We start from the raw sequence: 14,559 nt of genomic DNA, 5'->3' as shown, positions 1-14,559 counted from the left end.
GCGCAAAACATAATAAGTTAAATAAGTGAAAACGTAAAGTGAATAAGATAAACAAAATGAAATATAAAAGACAATGATTATTATATTTATATGTATGTGTATAAATACATAAGCATATAGATGAACAAATAATTATTATCACATGTAATAAAATAATTTTAATTTTTCCGAAATTTGGCATGTCTCATTAATTATCATGGTTATGACATATAAAATTCTTGACGCTGAAACCAATATGCCACTGGAATAAACAAATATATATATAAATATATAATATCAGATAAGTATAGTTAATATTTACAAAAAATAATTTAAACAAAGATAATATCTATGTGCTTTTGTAATTATATTATTGTTGAACCGATTCTTTTCTTTAATTTCTTTTTTCAGCTTTCGACTCGCAAAAGGTTAACAGCTGGAGAACAATTTCCTGTGAAGTAGGATTGTGAAATTCTGAGAATGCTATATCTTTGAGTGCAGCCTGATAAGCACATATTGAAATCACATCCTAACATTAAATATCCAAATTAAATATTAAATCTGTCATATCTGTCATTATAGCAGTGGGACGACAAACTGAAGAACAGGTTCGTAAAATTAATATTTAACATTATTTTTTCCTTGTCATATAGTCTATTGATACTGATGTAAGTTTCTCATCTTTCAGCAAACAGAATTTGTTGCCTCTATTTGTCTCCGCAACAAGTTGTTATTAAGTTTGGAAATCAGATATGGCAAGCTTTTTTTGAGAATTGGTTTTTACTGGAGGCAACTGTAACAAATGGCAAGTTGTGGAACAAAAATTAAAAGAAGAATACAAAATGGAAACATTAGGTTTATAAATTTATTTCTTTTCCGACTATTTCGGATAAGTCGTGCAAGATTAGTAACAAATCTAAGTTTGCATTATTTTCTACCGTGCTCCAAATTTTTTGTCAGTGTTCTTCTTTTTTTTTTAATTATTACACTTTGGTCGTGCCCAAAATGTTGGATGTTTCAACATGCTGTGAACACTTTTTTGGTGCTCTGTTAAATTTGCTGTAAGTAATATTAAATTATAAGTACATTAAAGATATTCTGTAACTAAATGCAATAGAGCGTTTACAACTATATACATACTTAGGAATGTGATAATTGTGGAATGTTTATTAACTTTATGTTCGGATACGTTATTTGTTCTGTCTAATTGTTTATATACGCAGAACGACTCGGGTTTGAAGCCTTTAATCCACGTGTCTTTGTAATAATTAAAAAAAGGTTGTAGATGTTGGCAGTTGTTGAATATAATATGGGCAATTATATTGAATCCTTCTTCTATTAATAGTTTGGGCAACAAGGCCAAAGATATTAATAATTTTGTTGCACCAATCCCAATTCTTTTTATATCACCCTTCAGTATTTGATGCTTTTTTGCATTATGTACCAACGCCTGTAATTAGTAAGCAATATAAGGAAAATTGGATATATATTTTATGTTTATTATTATACGCGTTGTCTTTTATTATCTGGCTGTAGTGAAAAAAGCAGCCAATAACTTTAACGTCAGGAAAAATCGTTTGCAGCGCATTTCGTTCTGCTCTCTCAAAATCTGCTACTGCTATACGAGGTTTAATTTTAATTATATTATTAATTTTTTTTAATACTTCTATATAATATTCGGTAGTGCGGCCTTCCATTATAGAATAAGCAATAGGAAATGTCTGAAATTAGAGAAAAAAATAATTTACTCGCATATATATTTACATACAGTGTCTTTCATAATTACATGAAGAAATTAATATATAATGAATACAGTTCTGAACTATTATTTTACTTACTCTGTCATTACATCTAATAACAATAGTCGACAATTATTGTTATTTAATTGCGGCACCATAGCGAACGTTCCGTCAACAAAAATACTTATATTTTTATTTGTCATTTTTGTAATTGTGTCTGTTAAATTTACGTCAATAAAAATGACAGCCCTGACATTGTTATTTTTTTTTACAAATTCTATTGTAAATAATTTAGTTGTGTCTATTTGCAATAGGTCTTTCCATTTTTTATCTTGTAAGTTTGCTTCTAATTCATTTAAATTCGTCCAATACGGTTCTTCTTCTTGAATCTTTCTATCGATTTTTCTACATTCTTAATTTTTGTTTGATCGAGCAGATTGTCATATCTAAATATTAATTATGCAAATGTGACCAATTATTATAATATAATACTTAATTAAATTTATAATAGCATTTGCTATCTTCTATTTTTATTGTTTCTTTACTCACTTTGTTTAATTGCTCTTGTTGATTCATGTGGGTGTGACGTCTCAATTTCTTTTTTTATATCCGACAGTATAAATTTTGGCTTATCGTGATTGTTATGCATCCCACTTAAAATATAATTGCCATTTTCTATTTTTAGGCGTGCTTTACACCTAATATTTTTATTTCTTTGGAAACTACACTCATAATATCTGCGAAAAAAAATTTATATTTAAATACATTAAATTATGCGTGCTTTATCTATGCTGATTGTATAAATAAATACTTTTTTAATGTCTTATTATTTCTACTAAATTATTATGTAAAATTAAAAATTATAAAATTATAAAAATAATTGTCAATTTATTAGATTAGAGAATTATTACATAACTTAGTAGAATGACGTAAAACAGTGTATTAATAACGGTTTTTAACGCTTTAATGACTTCTTTAAACGTTATTCTACTGCTTGGAAAACTTTTTTTTTATTTCTATGTTATACAATTAATTTTATTTTAAGATATATTTCTTTACTTTGTATCTCCATGGGACTTATTCAAATAAAAATGATATCCATCGTGCTCCAATTTGGACTGCTGGATTCTTGCAGAATTGCACTTAACTATATCCATCTCAAAAAAATAGAAAACCGTGCACACAATATAATAAACAAAGTGGACTTGCCACTGGCTTACTGATGGCCTAAGGATGTACATAAAACAGAAAGCTGGTTAAAAACAATTGGACGAAGAGATTTAATTGGTAAGTTTTAAAAAGTGGATTATGAGTTACTCTGTATATAAAAAACTTAAAATATTTTATATTACCATTTATTTTAATTTTTATATTATTCGATATACTTAATTGAAACTTTTTTATGTTACAGATTTACCTAAAGAAAAATTGAGCCAATTGAGAATTTGTACTGAACATTTTTCGGAAGATATGTTTATTGCCCATAGAGCACGGCGATGTTTGAAAGATGACGCACATCCTATTTTACACTTAGAGCCAAATAATATTATTGATGTTTCAACTTCCGAAAATGTTCAAGACAATTCTGATTTGGTTAATGACGTAACGAGACTATAATTGTTACGTATATCTGTTGTCACTATTTCGTTGCATAGTTACGTAACATTTACATAATTTTGTTGACGTCAATAAGCCAAATGTTAATGTTTCGTAAATGTGATGTTACTATTGTAATGTTATTGCGCCATCATGTTTAATACATAACAATTACGTAATTTTGATAACGTCAATGAGCGTAATATAAAAATTTTGTAAATGCAGCATAAATGTAATAATGTTATTGTGACATCATGTTTAATACATAACAATTACGTAATTTTGATGACGTCAATGAGCGTAATATAAAAATTTTGTAAATGCAGCATAAATGTGATAATGTTATTGTGACGTCATGTTTAATACGTAACAATTATGTAATTTTGATGACTTCAATGAGCTTAACATAAAAGTTTTGTTAATGTAGCATAAATGTGATAATGTTATTACGACATGATATATCTTTAACACCTTCCGTGCCACGTGAATCACTGTAATCCATTCTGGACTTCCCACTGTTACTATTATTACTTATTAATTATTTACTAAGCATAAGGAGAAATATAATTTTATTAAATAAAAATAAAAATAATAATTTGTTAAATAATAAATAATTTACAATTATGCGGAAATTTTGATTATAGCCTCTTGTAATTATTATATCTTTTTAGTTAACATACTGCATTTAGTAAAATAGTTTTGTAGTTAGTATATACGCAATCTATTAAAATCAATAACATTCTATTTGAACCAGGTAAAATCTATTTACATATCAGCCGATTAAAACTTATTCTATATTATATAAATTTAAAAAGTATGTAGTTCGCGGATTGCCGCTAGGCGACGCACGCGGCACCTTTCTCCTAATGCAATTTACATTCCAAAGGCTACATAAGCAGACCACCCACGGTGACAGAAACCGGATCAATCTATGTTATCATAGTGAGCTTTCGGGACATATGTATTTTTTATTAAGTCTTAAAGACACATCTTAGCTGTCATGGCTAAATTTTAGCTTCGGTAAGGAATTCTTTTTAAGAAAAATAAAATAAAAACGACATAATAGTTACAAGAAGAATCTTTCTGGTACGTAATTTTATACGAGCATTTTACGTTAATTTATACGTAAAAGTGACGTCATCTTATACGTAAAAGTAACGTTATTTTATACGTAAATGTGACTTCATTTTATACGTAAAAGTAACGTTATTTTATACAAAACTATTATGTGTCTCTTTTTCCGATTTTGTTGCGCGAAATCTGACATTTTGCGATGCTGACATTTTGACCAATTTATAACTGGAAAATGACGTAACTATTACGAGAATAGTGGAACATTGTTCCATAATGATCACGTAAATGTTACGAATCAGTGTTTACTGGGAGTGATACAACATGAGGAAATATGCGAAATTGAGCAGCCGCCAGTGATACAACAGCGTGAGGACACAAGTGCGAACATGCAACTTCATAAAGAAATAAGACGGTGTAAGAAATTGCTGTATAAGAGAAAAGTAATTATTAAGAGGCAACGTCAGAAAATTAAAAAACTACATCAAGGGAAAAAATGGGAAGAATTGACAGCAGACTCATCTGGTATGAGAAAGTTTTTTCTCGAAATGATAAGCACAAATTTGAATTGTGCATCACAGGTATGTTTTTTTATTATGTTGGAAAAATTATTAATGAGACCTGAATTTATAATAATTAGATTAAAAATAATTGAAAAAAATTGATATCCATTAATATTTGTGTATAGACAAATAGAAATGTATGTCAATTTTTAACAATAATTTAAATCCAATTAAATATAAACATTAAGGTCTTAATATACATATATATATATATATATATATATATATATATATACATATATATATATCTACTATTTTATATATATCTTTTATATATATCTTAAATTTTTATTATAATAATTTAATATTCACAAAAAATATTATCAAAAAATAACATTTTTAACAAAAATTTTTTATGTGATTGCTAATTTTTGTTTTATTAAAAAATTTTTATTTTTTTAATATTTTGGAAAGAAAGTTATAAAGTAAAAAGTTAATAAAGTTATGAATTTCTTTCGATAAACTTAGTAAATGTTGCATATAATTTTTAATTTAAAGTAGTTTTGAACATATAAAAACTTTTAAAAAATTAATATATATAAATAAATAATAAATATATTTACTTTATTTAAATTTTCGGAAATTAAATTTTTATAAGAAAAAAATAATAAAGGATATATTTTAGCATAAAAACAATATTTTACATATTTATAAATTTAATTTTTAATTAAAATGTAATTCTTTTAATTCAAAATTTTAATTTAAAAAATATCTACAATTTTAAATAATTTATATAAGTATTGACATTTGTTAAAAATAAAACCATGATAATTGATATGACCATTTAAAATAAAATAATAAGTTTCGTAATTCTTTTAGACTCGAACAAATTTTATCTTAAGAGTTTTTCTCATATAAACATGTAATTTGCCCTGTTGTATATATTTCTAATTTTTTGGTTTTTTACAATATTATTTTTAATTTAATTTATTGCATAAATTTAACACTATGTCAATTAATGTATATATTTTTAAATATTATTTTTATTTTAATATTAACTTTAAAGATTTTTTTAATATGTTTATATTTAAACCGCGTTAAAGTGCTTATAAGTGTCTAGTATTAGCATATTAGCATAATAGCACAAAAGTATGTAAGGTAAGTAATATGTATTAACATTTGTTTAGTTGTACGTACAATAATATTTTAATATTTTTTAAAATTATATATTTTTTAAAATTATACTTATTTGTTATGTATTATAGCATATTATTTTACAACAATGTTTTAAACACTTTACAAATATAATAAATATTTTTAGGGTAATTATTCTGTTGCTATATATAATTCCAAACCTTCAACTGTAAATAGTGGATGTCACAACAAAGGGTACAATTATTTTCTCTTTGGAGAACAACAAACATATTTTGACAGTCAGGATTATAATATTGCAGAATAGGTAATTGCACGTGACTTAATAAAATTGTTTTTTATATTTGCGTATTGAATATAATTTTCTCTTCTTTTTCTTTCAGGTGCATTTATTTGTTTATTTTGGTGTTTACAACTATTATTAAAACATGCTGAAAAAATATTCTATCACTAATTATAAAAAAACATTTTTCTTATAAGCATGCATTTCCCTATTTTAATAAATTTGACTTTTTTCTACACTCCGACATGTCTTTCTCTTTATTAATATTTGTCTAAAGGTGTTTTGTCTTTTTCATTTGGTAAACCTTCGTCATTTTTTTCTTTTTTTCTTGATTTGTTTTGATTGTTTAGAATGAAAAGTTGGATTACATTGCACATAAATTAAACATTATTTTGATATTAATATTTGATGTAAAACTTTTTTATAAATTTTTTATAATTAAAGATTCTAATTGCAGACAGTAATAATTTCCATAGTAAATTCTTAACAATGATTTTAATATAAATTTATTGTTATTATTAAAATTTATATTGTTTATAGAATGTTTAGACATTTAGTGTTACAACAGAGATATTTTACTAAATAAAAAGTACAGAATTATTTTGCTATAGAAATTCAAATAGATTGAAATAACAATTTAATATATAACATATTTTTATTTTCTTCTATAATCTAAGTTTTTACATTATTTTATATTTGTATAAAATTTTGAAATTTTCAATTTTATATATGCTGTTGCTTATAATTTTTTTACGATGTTTCGTGCATGTCTTTTTTAAAATTATCTTTGCATTATACATTTATTTACTGCAATGCATGTTTTCTTTATTATATTTTTAATATTTCTTATTTTCAAATATTTTGTGCCATTGCTACATTTTAAATTTTTTGATTGTAAAAATTTTTGTTAACAAAGTATATTTTACAGGGACATAGATATACAGCAGAACAGAAGGCCCTTGCATTATTACTGTACAAAACGATGGGAAAGCGTGCATATACGTGTTTGCGTAATGTATTCGAAGACATACCTTCAATAAAGACTGTACAAACGGCACTCCACAAAATACCAATGTCCCCTGGATTGAATACTTTTATCCTGAGACACTTGGAGAAAATAGCTCCAAACATGTCTTCGAAGGAGAAAGTATGCATTCTAATGTGGGACAAAATATCAATACAACCCAAGCTCACTTATAATATCCGTAAGGATGTTATATATGGTCTTGAGGATTGGGGTAATAATCGTACAAATAAAGTTGCAAATCACGGTTTAGTTTTCATGTTGCGCGGATTAAATTCGGGCTGGAAGATGCCTTTATCTTACAATTTTTGTAATAAACAAACCAATACTGCCCAATTAATACGTTGCATTAAAGAACATATCAATAAAGTTAACAATGCAGGCTTTCACATTGTTGCAACAGTTTGCGATCAAGGGTCATCGAATGTTGCTGCAATTAAAGAATTATTATCACGTATAAATATGAAGAGAGATGTCGAACAAAGAGCTCAAGGTAAGGGATGATCAATTTTTTGTTTTATATTGCAACAATGCAATTAAAAAGTAATCAAATTTTTAATGAAATTGTTTTCTGTTTATAGGTCAAACCTTTGAAGTGGGAAATGTCGAAGTCATCTCACTATTTGATTTTCCACACCTTATCAAAGGAATAAGGAATAATTTGTTAACAAAACATCTTGCTCTTAATTGGAAAAATCCCAAAGTGCCTCCTAAAGAAATAGCGTCGTGGGATATTATTAAGACAGCGTGGAGGATGAACAGAAAAATGAATGTGATTCGGCCATAATTAAAGAAAATAACGAAAAAACACATAATCGAAAATCAAATAAACAAGATGCGAGTGAAACATGCAACACAAGTGTTAAGTGGAACCATGGCTAGTTACATTGAAACACTGGCAAGATCTAATTGTGAGTACAATAATAAAAATATTTGCGATTCATAGATCTCATTTGATTAAATTAAATTAAATTTAATAGATTTTTTAAACTGCCAATTTATTTGAGATTAATATTTCTGAGAAGTATCATATTGTAGTGGTTTTTTTAAATTTAAATTATTAAATTATTAATATTAGGTAAAAAATATATTTAAAATAATATATTTTTTATATTTTTTTTATCATACCACTTATAATAAGATGTTTATGTTAATATTTTACATATAAATGATTGATGTTTGTTACAGGTGTGGTAACAATCAACAATGAAGAAATACAAATAAATGCCGAAGAAGGAATTCCAACAGCGGAGGCTGTGAACTTTTTCAACAATTTATTTGACTCCGTGAATAGTGATGTGAAAAATAACGATGACAATTGTTATAAGTGACACACTCGATAACGATAAAAAAGGTGTCAGTAGTACGATGACGTAAGTCGGTCAGCTGCAGCAGTCAGCATCGAGCGCATCGCACGAAGTTTCGCGCAATCCGCTCGACAATTAGCGCAATGCTCCTTAGACAGCACTTGCTGTCTAAGCAATAATTTGGAATACTGACCGATTGACGCCCTCACGCAATCCCCCCTCCCCTTCTTTCGATCTAACTACCGAATTATCGGATATATAAACCGGCGAAAGAAGGTGAGGAACGGGTCAATCCGAAGTAGACAAACTAAGACAACACACGACACTCTGCTTTGCGGGGTCGTGTATCGCCGAGATAACTTATTGTAAATACACAACCACGACGCTCTGCCTTGCGGGGTCGTGGACAACGAGCTCATAGACATGACACTCTGCCTTGCGGGGTCGCGATCTATTCACTGTAACTGAATACAAGAATAAAAGTGTTCAATACAACTAACGGTGTGAGTGACCAAATACCTTCCTCGCGAGATCTCTGGCAGCGATCCCAAATCGTACTCACAACGTTGGGTACAACACAATGAACTGCGCTGTCCCGTAAGTGAAACTAGTGTATATCATGAATTTTTTTTTATTGCTAGGGTTAGTGCTAAAACTAAATTATGAGAGATGTTTTATATTAATAAGATTTCGCGGAAACGTATAACTTCAGTTCCGACTTTAACAAATTGGAAATTTACTGTTGATGGATTTGAAAAACTTTGGAAAATTCTTCATACGCAACATAATTTTAATAAATTAATTACGCATTATTGCAACCAAGATCCGCTCGAAAATTTTTTGGTCAAGTTAGAAGTCACGCTGCGCGTTATAATAATCCAATTCCTCAACATTTTGAAGAATCTTTTATTACTTTATTACTTAATAAAATGAAGCTTGTGACATATACACATAGTAATTGTGAAATTACCAACGATGGTTGGTATGTTATCCATAGAACGATGGTTCTATGTTATCCTCTTTACAAGAATATTTAGAAGAGGTTAATGTAAATGTAGAGACTCAGAATATTAATGAAGAACTATCTGATTTACTTTCCGATAAAAATGTAACTGAAGAATCAATGTCACATTATTATTTAAACATTCAGATATTATTATAGCCTATGTTCTTAAAGAAGTTAATAATTGTTCGCGATGTGAAAATAGTACAAGAAGTAGTAAATTTCCAGTTTGTGCAAGACAAATTGTAAGTGTCACAAATAAGTTGTTAAAAACGAGAGCTCACCGTAATATTCTCGAATTAATATTACAACATATAAAAAATTAGCACTTCAATTTAGATTGGTTTGAATGTACCGAACATCAAGTAGATTTTATTAAAGCTTTGGTTTGCGTTGTCGCTGCTAAAACTATTACGTCGTGGTGTGAAGAAAAAAATAAATTACTTTTCGCGGAAGATGACAGTATCCTTGAGTGTGAAATGGCAGACATTAATAACATTAAGTGCACGCGACAAACGTATAAAAATGAAAAACTAGGCAGGAAACGCATGTTAGCAGATTATAAATGTTTGGTTTAAAAAAAATGTGTAAACAATATTTTTGGTTAATGTGTGTGTGTGTGTGTGTGTGTGTGTGTGTGTGTGTGTGTGTGTGTGTGTGTGTGTGTGTGTGTGTGTGTGTGTGTGTGTGTGTGTGTGTGTGTGTGTGTGTGTGCGTGGATGTATGTGCATTTATATTATTTACAAATATGTATATACAATTAATGTATAAAATTGCTGTATGTGTGTAGATTGATTATGTATTGTGTGTGTATTGCGTGTGTATATATAATTTATGTACAGAATTTGTATGCATATGTGTGATGTTATGGAGTAATATTTTTTTGTAAAAGTGTGAGTGTTTAGTTTATATCATGAGATAGGTAGGATTCTTCTCTACTCTGATAAAACATCAATTCTGAAGAAGTCATGCTTTCCGTGTAAGAAGCAAGGCATGCCTTCAGGTTGACATAATATCGGAGGAAAAGATGCGAAGTCTTAGCAAGAGCGGGACATATCGCATCTAAGAAGAATATTAATGTTGTGAATATTTTTGTATGTTTTGTATGTTGTTTGTAAAGTATGAGTGTTTGTATCATAAGATAGGTAGGATTCTTCTCTACTCTAATAAATCATCAATCCTGAAAAAGTTATGCTTTCCGTGTAAGAAGCAAGGCATGCTTTCAGATTGACATAATATTGGAGGAAAAGATGTGAAGTCTTAGCAAGAGCGGGACATATCACATCTGAGAAGTGATGTAAATAATATTTTTTATTTATATAAGTTGTGTGCGTGTGCGTAAAATTTAGAGAATTGTTAAGTGAATAATTACGTGTTCTAATGCATTATATATTTATATACGCGCGTGTATATAATACGTAAATTTATGTATAAAATTGTATTGTGAATGGTTGTGTGAATGGTTGTGTGAAATGTTACATGATGCTGTGGTTGCATTTTGGCTGTATTCCGAATTATATTGCAAGCACTGAAAATTTATAGTTCACATTACGTATACTATACATTTTCAGTACAAACAGTGAATTTTAGAATACAACCATTATATGCTTTGCATCAAATTTTTTAACCACACCGGATATTATATAAACGGTATCCGACAGTCCGCAGTAAAGTGGGGCGGAAAAATTTGTTGCAATTGTATAAAATATTAAGGGGATGCTGGACTGCCTCTCAAACTTGATCGAGGTCGATAATGTAGAGTCATTTGTGCACATTATTAATGAGATTTCGTATATATTTCTTTTATAGATTTAAAAATTCTTTTCCAGAATTAAAATACACGTATTAATATTAATCTGTAAATTAAACTAGTGCTCTGTTTCTATCCTCGGACCGCCTCGTACCGATTCCTCACTCACACATATATACGAAATTTTCTCTGAGGCTTTTTTCTTATACCAAAGCTTCTAGCTCATTTCTGCAAGCATTTTATTATTCTTTCATATAATAAGATTAGTGCGTACTAGTTATTTGTACTTACAAAGTTTTTAAAACTTATGTATTGCAAATGAAAGATACGAGACGACTGCACAAAAGTATAATTTACTAACTTTTTTTGTTTTTTACATGAAATTATAGGGAGGCACTATTTGTTATTGTCTATACTTTAATTCTAGAGAAGGATTTTTAATTCTATGAAATCAGTAAAAAAATAGTCCTAATTAATAATAACGTTCAATCGGTAAAACAGACGACTCCAGCATCCCCTTAATATAAAAAGTATACAAATTTATTGTGTATAGAAAGAAAATTTAATTTTAATTATTTTGTTTATATTTTTACTTAATTTGCTTATACTAGTAATTTTATTATAATGTAGAAAAAATCTTTGTGACAAAAAGAATTAAGAAAATTTATTTAAATGAATATATAATTATAATAAATATATAAATAAAAATAAAAATATTTATATTATAAATTTTTAATAATATAAAAATCTTAATTTTAAAGTTAGTTTCATGCGAGAACAATTTATTACACTTTGTAGTCAAAATATCGTATATTGTATTATTGCATTACAAAATCTTCTTACTGTACTTTATTTATAGATTATATAGCACAATCCATTTTGACTACAAAATGATATTGATTGTTCTTGTATGAACCACAATTAAAAATGCATGTAAATATATATACATGCGTATACGCGCGCGCGCATAGATTTGAACGTAGCGCGACTAGTCACGTGACCGCATTTAGTTCGATGGTTTCCGGGGACAGCGATAGAGGCGCTGAAAATCGTCGCCTGTTTTTACAAGAGGGAGTGCGCATACCCTACCGGCCCCCGCAAAACCCGAATTGGGCGTCCGCCAAGTCAGGGCCACTCCAACCAAATGCCGCTGGAGGCGGGCAGCCAGAATGCGCTCGAACAGCTTGCCCGCCTTATCCAACAGGCATATCGGGCGATACGCCAAGGGCGAGTCCGCGGGGCGCCCCTCATTGGGGAGGAGCACCAGCCGGCCGACTTTCCAGAGAGAGGGGAATCGTCCCGCCATCAGGCAGCCGTCAAACAACCGCCTGAGGCAGTCCCCGAGGACACAAAGGGCCACAGCTCAGACCCGACCGTGGATGCCATTCGGCCCCAGAGCAATCTTTTTGGCCCGGAGCCGAGCGACAGCCCGGCCAAGCCCCCCACTCCTCCGACCAGACCACCTCCCGGTCCTCGGAGTCCGCTCGAAGCGCCCAACCCATCCCCAGAAGGGGGAGGGAGCGCGGTAACGACATTCTCCAGCAGTTGGGGGGGGGGGCGCTCTTGGTGATCGGAGGGCCCCCCGACCTTAGCCTATTGCTGACAAGTCTGTAAGGGCGCCCCCATGGGTCGCTATCAAGAGCCCACAGGAGCTCGTTCCAGGCCCGGGCCTTGGCCCCCACTCCGCCGACTTGGCGTTGAAGTCCCCGGCAACCACCACTCTTCCAGGTAGGGCCGCGGCGACCATCGACCCGATACGGGTCAGCGTGTCGCCGAAGCCCACGAGGTCCTCGCTGGGCGGGATGCAGACGCTGACGACCACAGTCCCCCCCTACCGGGCAGCGAGGTATCCCCTGCCCCTCTCTACCAACAAGAGGGGAAGAGGCAACGCCCCAGTCCGATTGCAAACGATCGCCGCCGAACCCGCCACGTCCTCCAGCCAGTCCGGTCTGGCCGAGGGGACGCGGTAGGGCTCAGAGACGATCGCCAGTTCCATCCTCTGCTCTACCAAGGCCTGGACCAGAAGGTCTTGGGCCCTGGCGGAGTGATTTAGGTTCGCCTGGAGAAGGCGGCGAGGGTGTCCGGACATTAGAAGGCCGCGGTATCCATTGCCTCCTCCAGGCGGACAACCTCCACGGTCGGGACCTTCTTACCATGGGTCCTCTGCGGGAGCGGCGCCGGATCCGAAACCCCGACACTACCCTCTACTACCCCCAGAACCGGGGGCGGGGCGGAGCGCTTACCGCCCCTGTTTTTCCGCCCCCCATTCCCACAATCCCGACAGCCCCTTCGCCGGAGACGGGGGGGAGGGGCAGCTGGCCGAGCTATACCTGTGCCTGGACGGCTTACCTCTGTCCGAGCACAGGGGACACCGGGGCTCTGCCGCGCAGCCACTGGTCCGGTAGCCCGGCGCATCACAACGGTAACACCGAGCCCCTCTGTCCACCAGCCCAGTGCACTACGACCGGGTATGCCCGGTACCAAGGCGGTGGTAGCACTGGACCGGCATGGGTCCAGCGTCTCCACACGGGCCCTCACCCATCCACTCGCGCGCCGGCGTCCAGAATTTTCCTGACAGCCGACGCCGGGCACCGAAGTCACACTGCTCCGAGGTCGGACGCCTCACGTCACCCACCTTGACGTGGCCCGCTTTGCACTCCCCCTCGCCTCCGCTACCGCAGAGGCCATTTTCTCCCGGGTTGTCAGGTCGTCCAGGCCAGTCATCCGCAACTTCGTGGTCTTAACCGGCCTGGAGATCCCGACATCTCCCTCCGGAATGAGGCCCCTCAAGAGTGCCGCCAGGGAGTCCGCCTTTCTGGCGCTATCCTCCCCGGGAATCTCGTAGACCACCACCCCGGTGATCGCGCGCCTCGGGTAAAGCGCCCCAATCCCGAGGGCGGCCAGGTCCACTCGGTCCTGGATGGTGGACAGCGCCCCTGCGACGGTCACCCTCTCCTCGTCCACCGGGGTGAGAACCACCGCGGCAGACTTGGGGACGGCGACCGCAGCCTCTCCCTTCTTCCTCTTTCGAGGCGCCGCCGCCAGGGCGGCCCCCCGTGAATCACCCGGCCGAACGGCATCTCCCCCCGCAGCGGGGGCTGCGCCACCCTTCTTACTCTTCTTTTTCCCTTTTTTTCTACCCAGGGAGGGTA

The 14,559-nt window shown here is 33.5% G+C and overlaps 2 protein-coding genes and 1 long non-coding RNA gene across 4 annotated transcripts; all 3 read left to right on the top strand.

Moving 5' to 3' along the window:
- The first annotated feature begins 291 nt into the window (after positions 1 to 291).
- Positions 292 to 3,891, top strand: LOC118646065. Its single transcript, XR_004963687.1, has 2 exons — positions 292 to 587; positions 668 to 3,891. It is a non-coding gene; the product is annotated as an uncharacterized LOC118646065 (long non-coding RNA).
- A 3,236-nt stretch (positions 3,892 to 7,127) lies between these two features.
- On the top strand, positions 7,128 to 8,836 carry LOC118646056. 2 transcript variants are annotated; one of them, XR_004963686.1, is made up of 3 exons: positions 7,128 to 7,840; positions 7,929 to 8,258; positions 8,536 to 8,836. XR_004963686.1 is itself a non-coding variant. In XM_036288329.1 (2 exons), the coding sequence occupies exons 1-2, from the start codon at positions 7,306 to 7,308 to the stop codon at positions 8,132 to 8,134; spliced, it is 741 nt and encodes a 246-aa protein (XP_036144222.1). In that variant the 5' UTR covers positions 7,128 to 7,305; the 3' UTR covers positions 8,135 to 8,836. The 2 variants fall into 2 exon arrangements, 1 of the variants encoding a protein (XP_036144222.1); XM_036288329.1 differs by having other exon boundaries at positions 7,929 to 8,836.
- Positions 8,837 to 12,551: 3,715 nt separating this feature from the next.
- Positions 12,552 to 13,377, top strand: LOC118647155 (nascent polypeptide-associated complex subunit alpha, muscle-specific form-like). The gene is made up of 2 exons (XM_036291417.1): positions 12,552 to 12,932; positions 13,048 to 13,377. Exons 1-2 carry the CDS (start codon positions 12,552 to 12,554, stop codon positions 13,375 to 13,377), a joined length of 711 nt encoding a protein of 236 aa, XP_036147310.1.
- Positions 13,378 to 14,559: the final 1,182 nt, after the last annotated feature.

This window comes from Monomorium pharaonis, chromosome 1 (genome assembly GCF_013373865.1).
Source record: "Monomorium pharaonis isolate MP-MQ-018 chromosome 1, ASM1337386v2, whole genome shotgun sequence".
In the NCBI taxonomy this organism is placed as follows: Eukaryota; Metazoa; Arthropoda; class Insecta; order Hymenoptera; family Formicidae; genus Monomorium; species Monomorium pharaonis.
The sequence above is the reverse complement of the archived record's forward strand: the minus strand, read 5'-3'. Positions and strand labels throughout refer to the sequence as shown.

Bases quoted from the DNA above. Each gene is read 5' to 3' on its own strand.
- LOC118646056 (XM_036288329.1), top strand. From the start codon at position 7,306: ATGGGAAAGCGTGCATATACGTGTTTGCGTAATGTATTCGAAGACATA. The intron at 7,841-7,928 runs GTAAGGGATGAT...TTCTGTTTATAG, and splicing joins TGTCGAACAAAGAGCTCAAG to GTCAAACCTTTGAAGTGGGA.
- LOC118647155 (XM_036291417.1), top strand. From the start codon at position 12,552: ATGCCGCTGGAGGCGGGCAGCCAGAATGCGCTCGAACAGCTTGCCCGC. The intron at 12,933-13,047 runs GTAACGACATTC...GTCGCTATCAAG, and splicing joins CAGAAGGGGGAGGGAGCGCG to AGCCCACAGGAGCTCGTTCC.